Source organism: Arvicola amphibius, chromosome X, assembly GCF_903992535.2.
Source record: "Arvicola amphibius chromosome X, mArvAmp1.2, whole genome shotgun sequence".
NCBI classification, from domain to species: Eukaryota; Metazoa; Chordata; class Mammalia; order Rodentia; family Cricetidae; genus Arvicola; species Arvicola amphibius.
This window is the reverse complement of record NC_052065.1, coordinates 137,112,716-137,125,049: the sequence shown is the minus strand read 5'-3', so window position 1 is coordinate 137,125,049 and position 12,334 is coordinate 137,112,716. Positions and strand designations below refer to the sequence as shown.

At 39.7% G+C, this 12,334-nt stretch overlaps 1 protein-coding gene across 4 annotated transcripts in view; it reads left to right on the top strand.

Moving 5' to 3' along the window:
* The window catches only part of F8 (coagulation factor VIII), a 159,820-nt gene that overhangs the window by 42,485 nt on the left and 105,001 nt on the right, over positions 1 to 12,334 (top strand). For all 4 annotated transcript variants that reach the window (XM_038316790.1, XM_038316788.1, XM_038316787.1 and 1 more), the window contains 5 exons: positions 5,574 to 5,690; positions 6,820 to 7,041; positions 7,872 to 8,127; positions 8,742 to 8,913; positions 10,613 to 10,706. In XM_038316790.1, coding sequence (XP_038172718.1) covers positions 5,574 to 5,690; positions 6,820 to 7,041; positions 7,872 to 8,127; positions 8,742 to 8,913; positions 10,613 to 10,706 — 861 coding nt within the window. The remainder of the gene's footprint in view (positions 1 to 5,573; positions 5,691 to 6,819; positions 7,042 to 7,871; positions 8,128 to 8,741; positions 8,914 to 10,612; positions 10,707 to 12,334) is intronic.

Genomic DNA, 12,334 nt, shown 5'->3' with positions numbered 1-12,334 from the left:
TTATATGTTACTTGACCTTTCTCCTTTGCAGCTCTTAATATTCTTTCTTTATTCCGTATGTTTTGTGTTTTGATTATAATATGGCGAGGGGATGATTTTTTTTGATCCAGTCTATTTGGTGTTCTGTAAGCTTCTTGAACCTTAAGAGGAATATCTTTCTTTAGGTTTGGGAAGTTTTCTTCTATAATTTTATTAAATATATTTTCTGGACCATTGAGCTGTAATTCTTCTCCTTCTTCTACACCTATTATTCTTAGGTTTGGTCTTTTTATTGTGTCCCAGATTTCCTGAATGTTTTGTGATGAGAATTTGTTGGATTTGCTATTTTCTTTGATCAGTGCGTTTATTTTCTCTATGGTATCTTCAGAATCTGAGATTCTTTCTTCTATCTCTTGTATTCTGTTGGTTATGCTTGTTTCTGTTGTCTCTGTTCGTTTACATAGATTTTCCATATCCAGCTGGCCCTCGGTTTGTGTTTTCTTCCTTGCCTCCATTTCAGTTTTCAAGTCTTGCACTGTTTCCATTATCTGTTTGATTGTTTTTTTTCTTGGTTTCCTAGGATATCATTTACGGATTTACTCAATTCTTCAAACTTTTTGTTATTCTTCTCGTCCATTTCCTTAAGGGAGTTTTTCACCTCCTGTTTAAGGGACTCTATTACTTTCATAAAGTCAGTTTTTTCTACTTCTTCTTGATTAGTGTGTTCAAGTCCTCCTGTTATAAGTTCGCTGGGTTCTGGTGCTTTCATGTTGTTTTTCAAATTGTTGGAGGAATTCTTGCATTGGCGCCTGCCCATTTCTTCCTCTGAATAATCCCCTTTGGGTCTTCTATTAGAAGTTCAATTCACCCCAATGAATTCAATTCACTCACCCCAATGAATGATGGATCTTCTGGTAGACAGTAAGGTCTCCTTGCTGGCCAAGTGGCTCACTGACAAAGGGCCTACCTTGCTGCAGGCAGGCTATTGAATCAGGGGCCCTCCCACTGACCTGGGTGCACTCAATTCCCAGTCCTGGTGCCCAAACAGGCTGGGTTTTTGGATTTTGTGGCCCCAAAGAAGGGAGGATGAAGCGGGGGGGGGGGGGTGTCTCTGGGTACAAGCTGGGAAGGGACAGGAAAAGAGAGCAGTATCTGGGGAGAATAATCCCTGCAGGAAGAGCAGGAAGTGGGGGGGTTGGGGAATGTCGGTGGTCCCTTTTATTCTTTTTTTTTTTTTTTTTTTTTTTTTTTTTTTTTTTTTTTTTTTCGAGACAGAGTTTCTCTGTGGCTTTGGAGCCTGTCCTGGAACTAGCTCTTGTAGACCAGGCTGGTCTCGAACTCACAGAGATCCGCCTGCCTCTGCCTCCCAAGTGCTGGGATTAAAGGCGTGCGCCACCACCGCCCGGCCCCTTTTATTCTTAAAGATTCGCGGAACACGTGTGACCAGGGCGGTGGTGAACAGGCGGTGCAGCGGCAGGTTAACGGCACAGACACAGAAAATAGACATAAAGCTTTATTAAAGGAGAGAGGGAGAGAGAGAGAGGGAAAGAGGGGGGGCACGTGTGCACACGCAATAGGGGGGCAGTGAGAAGAGAGAGAGGGAAAAGATTCAGGATGACTCCAAGAAACCAGAGGTTGCTGGGAGTGGGCATGGAAAGGGGCGAGGACCAAAAGAATAACATTCCCGGGTATTTCTTACAATAAAAAGCAAAAATTAGACATCACAGTTTGAAGGAATTGGGGCAGCGAATTGTCAAGACTGCTTCCGGCTGATTGTGGGCATTGTCTTTGGGGGGGACCCTGAGAGAAGGCTGGGTGCTGGTCACATCCTGGCATAGCTGGTCTCTTTGCTTCTGACCAGTGTCTGTGGCATGGAAATGTCTGGTGTTTCTAAGGTATTGGCAGAACAAAGAACAAAGTTAAATGAAGGAAAAAAAAAATTTTTGGATCAGGGAATTGAGCAGGTATCTGACCTATTTACGATGGATTTCTTAATTCGACGCCCTGGAACTCACAAGAACTCCTTGGGTTTGTGAAAACAGAAGTTTTAAGAGATAAATTTGTTTTGAAATTTGTTTGGTGAGGTGACCTGGTAAAACCTCTCAGCTGTCAAACTGTCAGAGATCTTTGAGAAGGATAAGATTTTACTTGAGTTACTGATTAAAAAATGACAGAGAACTTACTTGGTTGGCACTCAGAGCTACTCTTTTTGGGTCCTCCATGGTTGCTGAAGGTTGTGTTTGACCTTTGTTATTTAGCGCAGTCCTGCCAGGTTCCAGAAGACTCTGTGGGCTAAGAAATCTGTAGGAAGACAGGCCTACCTTGACCTGAGAAGCTAGGCTTGTCGATTCCAGTGATTCTGTCCACGTCTGGAGGTCTTTGGATGAAAGGCAGTTTTGCCTAATGGTCAGCGCTCGGCAGTCGAAGCAAACTACAGGACATTGTTCTGCGCGCGTCTGTCTTCTTTGGAGGGAGCAGAGAGCTGCTGCTAGGAGCCAACCTGTCTCTTTTTGTTATGAAAAGTTTTTAATAATTAAATATTTAAATATCACATTCCCCAGATCTCTGAGCAGTTGAGGGCTGGATTAAATATAGCTGCAGTATACTGGCTCTTAACAGGTAAGATCCAGACTTGTAAAAAGGCAGAAAGAAACTATTGGCAATGGAAGGTTAATGTCAGAATTGACAATGGTAGAGAACAGCTTAAGGCATTTTTGTAAGAGACTTAAAAGTACATACCAGTTTAAAATATGAGACTTAGGATTTTGTAATCTGAAATGAGATGTAATGAACAATTATTATACATAGAGTGAACAGGAATTGAGCAACCGTGGATGACTCTGATGGGCCCTATCAGAGACATACCATTTGCACAAAACACATGTAGCAGAGTTAACAGGAGAATTTTAGGGAAGACCTGGTGAAGAGGCAGGGTGAAATTGGGAGAGCTTGGTCACCTGACCTGGCTCTCAGCCAAGATGTGTTGCGGGGGGGGGGGGGGGGGGAGTTACAATTTTTGAGCCGTAAGGACTTTAAGTTTAATGAGAGGTACCTAAAGGCATGATCTGCTCTGTTGCTGAGCCGCCATGACATAACAGAAGCCGCAGAGGAGAGGGGCAAAAGGCTGAAACCGAAAAAAAAAAAAACTTAATTCCACGCCACGGCTGGAATTAAAAAAGCCGGCTGGAAGTTTAAAAGCCAGAGAGCCAGTTGCTATCTAGAGCCAAAATCGTGAAAACCCGCGGAAAGCACCCAGGCCTATATCAGAACGTCTTTTGAAAGAAATATAGGCGGGATGCAGAACCGTGCGAACACCCGGGTCCCGCGACCTGAGTGCTATGACCTAGCTGGATTCTGGCGACCCAGAACCCAGAGAGGCCAGAGGGAGCCTGGGCAGCTGTGCGTACTCGTGGAACATGTGTGACCAGGGCGGCGGGTGAACAGGTGGTGCAGTGGTGGGTTAACAGCACAGACACAGAAAATAGACATAAAGCTTTATTAAAGGAGAGAGGGAGAGAGAGAGGGAAAGAGAGGGGGGGCACGTGTGCACACGCAAAAGGGGGGCAGTGAGAAGAGAGAGAGGGAAAAGATTCAGGATGACTCCAAGAGACCAGAGGTCGCTGGGAGTGGGCGTGGAAAGGGGCGGGGACCAAAAGAATAACAGTCCCTCCCCGGGCAGCTGCTGCGGTTCAGGCACTAACACACCCCAATGAATGATGGATCTTCTGGCAGACAGTCAGGTCTCCTTGCAGGCCAAGCAGCTCGCTGACAAAGGGCCTACCTTGCTGCAGGCAGACTCGCTAACTCATATCTTAAACTAATCCATCTCCATTAATCTGTGTATTGCCATGTGGCTGTGGCTTACTGGGTATGGTTCCATCTGATGTCTGTCTCCAGCAGGGCTACATGGCTTCTCTCTGACTCTGCCCTTCTTTCTCCCAGCATTCAGTTTAGTTTTCCCCACCTAGCTAAGTTCTGCACTGCCATAGGTCCAAAGCAGTTTCTTTATTCATTAATGTTTATCACAGCATACAGAGGGGAATCCCACATCAGCTTCCTACCTTTTCTGTAATTCCATCCAAAAAGGGCTGAGATCCTCTTTTAGTTCATGGTACTACTTCCTATCTCCTCTCTGTCTACAGTTATCCAAACCTTTGTGGTGAGCTAGTAGCTTGTTCCACCCTCTGACTCCAAGTAAGCTTTATTTGTCAGAATACAATCAAAACATCACACAATACTGTATTGTTACTGTAATTCATATTTAATAACTGTTTTTGTTGTATATAGTTTTATTATATTAAGGTTAAAACTTCTCTTTTTAATTAGACAAAAGAGAGGAAATTCCATGGTACAATCTTCTTCTACACTATGAATATGTATTACTCTCATTGTTTAATAAAAAGCTGACAGAAAAAAAAGCTGACAGGCCAGTAGCTGGCAGGAAGTTAGGTAGGAAAGCAAAACTGAGAATGAGGAGGAGGAGGGCAGAGTCAGGGGGAGATTCTAGCCAGCTGCCCAGCAAGTAACACATGATAGAGACCAGGTAAAGCTATGTTGGCAATACATAGATTAATAGAAATGGGTTAATGTAAATGTAAGAGTTAGCCAGTAACAAACCTGAGTTATCAGCCAAGCATTTACAGTTCATATTCAAAATCTGAGTCAGTTATTTGGGACAGGCAGTCAGGACAGAAAATATCCATTTACAATCTTCATTTAAAATCTTCTGTTACATTTTAATTATTTATTTGTATGACTTTGGGGAGAGGGTGTCCATGCCATGGTGCTTGAATGCAAGTCAAAGGATAACTTGTGGAAATCAGTTTTCTCAGTCTTCATGTGGGTTCCCGTCAGGTCACCCTTAGAGGCAGGCACCTTTATCCACTGAGAATTCTTGCTAGCCCCTACCTTTTTTTGATAATTATCTATTACTAATTGCACAACATTGGGCAAATTACTTACCTCTCTCTCTGCCTTATTTTCCTCACATCTAAAATTGAAATAATTGTATTTTTTATAGAATTGTTGTAAGGATTAATTGATTTCACTTAAGTAATTTAGAACACTCTTATCCACTTGCACTGTAGGCCATGTCATCTTTATCCTAACTAGTCTCTCTTTTTTGTTTTTCATATTTTATTTCTAATAAAACAGCCCAAGTAAATTTCAGTGCTTCAACTTTTGTTAGTTTTGGAGAGGAGGTTGAGAAGCCTTCAAGTTACTGGGGTTTCCTTGCTACAAAATGGAATGAAGCAGTTTATGATAGAGCAAGGTGTGAGAGACAACCCTTTTAAATCTATCGTCTAACTTGCAAAATGAAATTCTTGTGGCTCAAACTAACCAATATTATTCCTTCTCCTAGTTATCATTTGCCATTACTCTCCCCACTATCATAATGAAAAAATATAGGGAAAGGTAATTGGTTTGAAAAAATGTAATTTCATTCTCAGTGACTCTGAGTTTGTGTGTACTCTGCTGACAAAAATTCAGAGTGTGAATCGTCTTTGTCACCAAGGAGGAAAAGAAAGAAGGTAAGGGAGTCTGTAATTCTTGAAATAGAGTTCAGCTGACCTTATTTCCCCCCCCCTCACCAGGAAAGAGCTGGCATTCAGAAACAAAGGACTCCTTCACACAGGCTATGGATTCCACATCTACTGGAGCCTGGCCTAAAATGCACACAGTCAATGGATATATAAACAGGTCTCTGCCAGGTATGTACATGACTGCTCAACAATCCTCAGGGTTTTGAGAATTCAAAACCATAACTCTTTTATCCAGCTTTAAGAGATTTTTGCATCCAAGTAAAAAACCCACTAAATTCTAGACTCTTTTTTGTTGTTTGTTTGTTTAAATATAGCAGCTGATTCCTCCTTATGTCACCCCAAAATTAGGGCCCTTTCCTTTTGCTTAAATGAGAGGACTTTCAGAATGAACAAACATTTAAGAGGAACTGTAAATATAAAAACAATATATAAAGATAATAAAAAATAATCCCAAAGGAGAAAAAAACAATTAGAACAAATAGATGTTCACAAAATTAGCAATATGATTGTCACAATACAAATAACGACAAGTAGATAGAGAAAATCTCCAATAAAGTAAAATCAAGAGAGTTTAAAATATTGAAAATACACTTTAAATTGAGTTCAAAAAATAATAAAAACAGAAATATTAAGAAATAAAAGATATGAGTATCCAGAAATAAAATCACTATTAGTATGAACAAAACTCCACACAAAATGATCATTGTGGCAATTTGTAGTACATAGATGCTTGAAGCTTTTCCTGGAAGAAACTGGTCATATATGAAAGAAGAGGAATTAGATTGACAATATAGTAGAGCAGTATCTTTAAAAAGAGATCTACGGGAAAGATTATTTTCAAGGTAGAATTAAGCTGATGAATCAGCTTTGGTAAATAATAGAAAATGTTATCCAGCCATGGTAGGCCTTAGCAACCACTGAATATGTACTACAGCAAAACTAAAGAGTAAATTAAAGAAACATGTTCATGTTATGTAGCAGTATGACAGTCACTCATGGCTTTGGCAAAAGCTGTTGATTTGATAGTGTCATAACTAACTTCCTTGGTAACTTTGTTAATGTAGCAGTAAAATTTGTAGGGTCAATTTGCCCGTCCTATTCTAGTAAGTACTTTCAGTTTCAAGTTCCCTATTTCTTTTTTTTCTCATTTTTTATTAAAAATTTACATCTACTCCCCTCCTCCTCCTCCTTCCCTCCCCTCCCCTCCACCCATACCCCCACTCCCTCCCTCTCCAGGCCAAAGAGCCATCAGGGTTCCCTATTTCTTTGCCACAGCTGCCTAATTTCCATTTTACAGGTCTGATTGGATGCCATAAGAAATCAGTTTACTGGCATGTGATTGGAATGGGCACCACCCCTGAAGTGCACTCAATATTCCTCGAAGGTCACACGTTTCTCGTGAGGAATCACCGTCAGGCTTCCTTGGAAATATCACCAATAACTTTTCTTACTGCTAAAACACTCTTGATAGATCTTGGAGAGTTCCTGCTATTTTGTCATATCTCTTCCCATAAACATGGTACTATTATTTTGAATCTTAAAAAACAAGTATTATAAAATATTCTGTTTTAATCTTAATGAAATTTCCTGGGCAGTGTACAGTGCAATGTATTGCAGAAATACCATTATAGAGTTAGGATTATGTTAGATTTAGCTGAAATCTTCTAATGTAAAGATTTTTATCTTGAGTATATAAGGACTTTACTGTAAGTATTGTGTAGTTAAATATCTGTAACAGAAGGAGGAGACATAGTTTAGGAATGAATGAGATAGGAAAATGAAGGTTTCTCAGCCTGACCCCATTAACTAGGATTCAGTACTATGGGAAGAGATTTAGAGATGTTTCCATGAGAAATATAGGGAAATGGGGTATCACATGAAGTTTCAAGGACTGTTTGATCGAGGTTTTGCAAAGGCACAGAGATCCTGTATGAACAAATGTGCCTACAGTATCAATTCCTGGTCATATGATGTTGTAGGTAGTTGTTGTGCAGACTCATATCGAATAATTCTTTTGCTTCCATTTTCTTCTTGTGTATTAACTTTGTTCATTTTTTGCCTTGGATCAACCTAATAACTCTTTCTTAGTTATTTCCATTTAAGGCTTAGTCTGTTATATTGCCAGAACAGAATATCAGAAATAGAGTAATTCGTAATAAAGTTATTGTCTCACTCAATTCAAGAGGCCAGAAAGTCAAATATCAAGATATTGTCATTTAATGGGGGCTTTCTTTCTGTGTTATAGTACAGGAAAATGATACATATGGAAGAGGGGCAAAGGAGAAAAAAAAGAGATAGGGAGGAAGGAGAGAAGCAATGTCCTGAATTGTTTGGGTTGTCTGACTACAGATGGCATGGAAGCTTATGTCAAAGTAGATAGCTGCCCTGAGGAACCCCAATGGCAAAAGAAAAATAATGAAGAAATGGAAGATTATGATGATGATCTTGATTCAGAAATGGACATGTTCATATTGGATGATGGCAACTCTCCTTTTATCCAAATTCGCTCGGTTGCCAAGAAGTACCCTAAAACTTGGATACATTATATTTCTGCTGAGGAGGAAGACTGGGACTATGCACCTTCATTTCTCACCTCAGATGATGGGTAAACACCTTTGGACTCTTGTTACTACCATCCCTTATACTTAAATTCTTCTTACTTATTCAAACCAATGAATCCTTAAGGCATATTTAAGAATTAGTATGTCATGGGATCAAATGGTAAGGATGTTTTGCTAACCACTATTTCATCACTGTGGCAAAATACTAAAATTAACAACTTTTAAGTGGGAAAGGTTTGTTTTGACTCATAGATTTGACTCATAGAATTTTGTTTTGGGCTTGTGACAGCACAGAACTTAACAATAAAGTGCACAATGGACCTTTCCTGTTCCATACACAGCTGTCAGGAAACAAAGAATAGATAAAGGGGGCCTGAGGTTCCAATATCATCCATTCAAGGGCATACCCCCAATGACTAAGTTCTTCTCATTAGGCTCCAACTACTAAAGGTTCTCCCACTAGCTTCATATCCTAGTGTCTAAGCCTTTAATACATGTGCCTTCTGTGAAGATTCATAGAACATTAGATATTAGCATAGGTAAGCCTAAGATATTTATAATTCTCTTGCTCTTTGCTTTGAGTAAATCATATTAGAATTGGATTTTTGGCTATCTAATATTTTTTGTCCTTATCCCTCACCTTTTGCCTCTCCTACAGAAGTTATAAAAGCCAGTATCTGACCAATGGTCCTCATCAGATTGGTAGGAAATACAAAAAAGTCAGATTTATAGCATACACAGATGAAACCTTTAAGACTCGTGAAACTATCCAGCAAGAATCAGGAATCTTGGGACCTTTACTTTATGGGGAAGTTGGAGACACTTTGTTGGTAAGTCAAGGGAAAATATGAGATTGCTTCAGAAAAAAAGAGAAGTTTCAACATGGGAGAGATATCTCAGTGGTTAAGAACACTTGTTATTCTTGCAGAGGAACTGGGTTGGACTCTCAACACTCATGTGGAAACTCACAATCATATGTAACTCTAGTTCGAGGGAATCCAAAGCCCTCTGCTGACCTCCATAGGTACTGGGCATAATATCATACACATACACACATATAGGCAAAACACTCATATACATAAATAAAATCTTTTTTTAAAAGAAAGAAAAGTCTAGGAGGATTTAAGTTTCTGTGATTCTTCAAAATTCAGTCTTATCTTCTTTTTTGTAAGTTAATATAAATGTATTTCATTTTTTATTAGATTTCAAAAAAATACCAATCCAAATTCCCACTCCCCTCCTCCCAATTCTTCCACACCCCTCCCACCCCACTCACCTCCAATCCTAAGGGAGGATAAGGCACTTTGCTTTGTGGAAGACTGATGGAGGAGGGTCATCTGTCTATGTGTTTCTTTCATTGGTTAATAAAGAAACTGCCTTGGCCCTTTAATAGGACAGAGAATTAGGTAGGCAGAGTAGACAGAACAGAATTGTGGGAGAAAGAAAGCAGAGTCAGGCAGATGCCTCAGGCAGACGCCATAGCTCTCCTCTCCGAGATGGACACAGGCTAAGATCCTTCCTGGTAAGCCACCACCTCGTGGTGCTACACAGATTACTAAATATGGTTTAAAGCTTGTCCCGCCACCCGGCTACCTTTGCCCGAAATAACAACACACAAACTGTATTCTTTTAAATACTGCCTGGCCCATTAGTTTCTGCCTCTTATTGGCTAATTCTCATATCTTGCCAGTACAAGCAGTAGAGATAAATCCCAGTACCACTACCAGTGGCCTCTCAGTCTGCCCCAACCATACAACTGTCAACCACATTCATAGGGACGAGATTGGTCCTATGCTTGTCCATTCCCAGTCCTTGACAGAATATTTTAAAAATTATGAATGTTACACAAACAAAATATACTCATATGTAGTAAGTTTATAAAATAAAATATAATGTAACCAATCACACTCTCAACTTCTTTTAACTACTTACTATTTAGACCGATACATACATATCTTTTCAGAACTTTATTCATTAATTGTTTTTTTCCTTCATTAACTTTTAAAATAGAAATCATACCGTCAGATCTAGAGGTAATCTTCAGACATCTTCAGTACTATTTCTGTGTTATAGTTTTTCTATTTTTATTCTTCTTTAAAGCTCTTGTAATCAGACAGTGTCACCTGCCACCATTGCTTGAGGCTATTTGTTGTCCTCCTTGTTATACCTGCTTATTAAGTGATAAATCTTATAACCTGGACCACTGTCTCCTTCTCCAGTGTTGAGGAACTAAGTACCAAGAATTCAGAAAGGCTGAGGAAAAGTAATGTCCTTAGAAGACACCAAATTTCACTTCATGCGGGAGATTCAATTACTGAAGTCATTGAAATTAAAAAGGGTCATGACAAAACTAAGCAGCTACCTAAGTTTCTTTTTCATGAAAGGAATGAATATATTGAATTTTATTAAGGGCTCAGACTCCTGTAATGTAAATATAGGAAGCTTTTGATTTTCCAGAACTAGGCCACAGATTTCCTGTTGATCTTAGTCATTTTAGGACTTGATCTCATATCTCACCTATACTTTCAGATTATATTTAAGAATCAAGCAAGCAGACCATATAACATTTACCCTCAAGGGATCACTGATGTCAGCCCTCTACACTCAAGGAGATTGCCAAGAGGTAAGTAGTATCTCAGTTTATAAGTCTTTTTTGGTGTAGATACACTTGAAGTACAACTTCAGCTTTCGACACACAATCTTTACAATAATTTTACATAAGTCTTCTTTGTTTTCTCTAAACATTTATTCTAAAGATAATAAATTCAAAAATAGTACTGTATCATTTTAGTAATGCAAGGTCATTTTATTGATATATTTGCCATAGAACTAGGTGATATGCTGTGGTTATTTTCTTGTCCACATCCCTAATCATTTTATTATTAAAATAAGATAGATTCTTCTTCTATATGTAAGAATATGCAAATATTATTTCTATTTTTTATAGTAAGAGGTAAACTTATTCAAATTTACATGTTAAAAAAGCATGGCATAGTCAAGGGAGAGATGCCTGTCTCCCCGCCCCCACCACTACCCAAACCCCACCCCTACTCCACCCACCTTCCTCTTGAGGCCTGTGGCAGGTGAGAGAGCAGGCCCGAGGTCATGAGAGCAGGAGATCTAGTTCTGTCCCTCACCAGCTGCAGCATTTGGGAGTGGCCCCTGCATCTCAACTGAGCAACACAGTAGAGCTGGCCCTCGTGGTATAGGTGTGGGTGAACCAGCGCTGAGTGTGTCAGAGCTGGAGAACTTGTCCTGTCCCTTGCTGACTGTTGCATGTGGTGAGCTAACTAGGGCAGTGCTAGCTCCCCCTGGTGGTGAGAATGGGGGAGAACTGGCAAGCTGACCAACCCTGCAACCACCCAGACCCAAAACCAGGGCTATGAGTTGGCTCACCCCAACACCCACCCCATCTATGATCTGCTGGAGCACGTGAAGGGGCCTGACTCAGAGACCCAATGCTGCAGGATCTCCACGACACAGGGCGACAACAGGATATTCAAGAGGAGTCCCTGTGAGGGCCCAGTATTGATAGTTTAGCAGAAACCAGAGACCTTGAAACAGACCAATAATTCATTGCAGTGAATACTTGCAAGCAAAGATGTATGGACTAAAGGGTATAATGTGTCACATTACAGCTTCCATGACAAGATTTTCCTTCTTTTCTTTTCTCTTAAATTTTACTTTATATTAGTTTGAGAGGGAGGTTGCAAGGGCAGAGGGTGGATACGAAGGGATGGGGAATGAATGGGATCAAGATGCATGATATAAAACCCACAAAGAACCAATAAAATGATTTTATGGATTAGTAGTTCCCTTGAAATAAAAACATGATTATTGTTAAAAGGGAAACTTTAGTTACACTGACCTTGATAGAATTTATTTGAGAAAAGTAATAATTCTTGAATTAATTTTGGACTACAAATGTTTTAGAACGCTCCACCTCACCACACATACACAGAGCTGTATTTACAGATGGAACAGAAAATGACATAAAAATAACCTGATTAAATGTAACTAGCAGTTGTCTCATATGATGTTTTCACAGCCTCAGGCTTAAAGGGACTGGAGGTTCAGCTGTTATGATTTGCTAAGATTCAGCTATGTGTTACATGAGTATACTTCCAAGTTAGGTTAAAATTGTTTATATACCAAGTTAGGTTGCATTTTCTATGCATAGAGACCTTTAATACAAAGTTGAAACATATATAAAAGCAGATTTAGGCCAAATTTAATACAACATTACTAAAT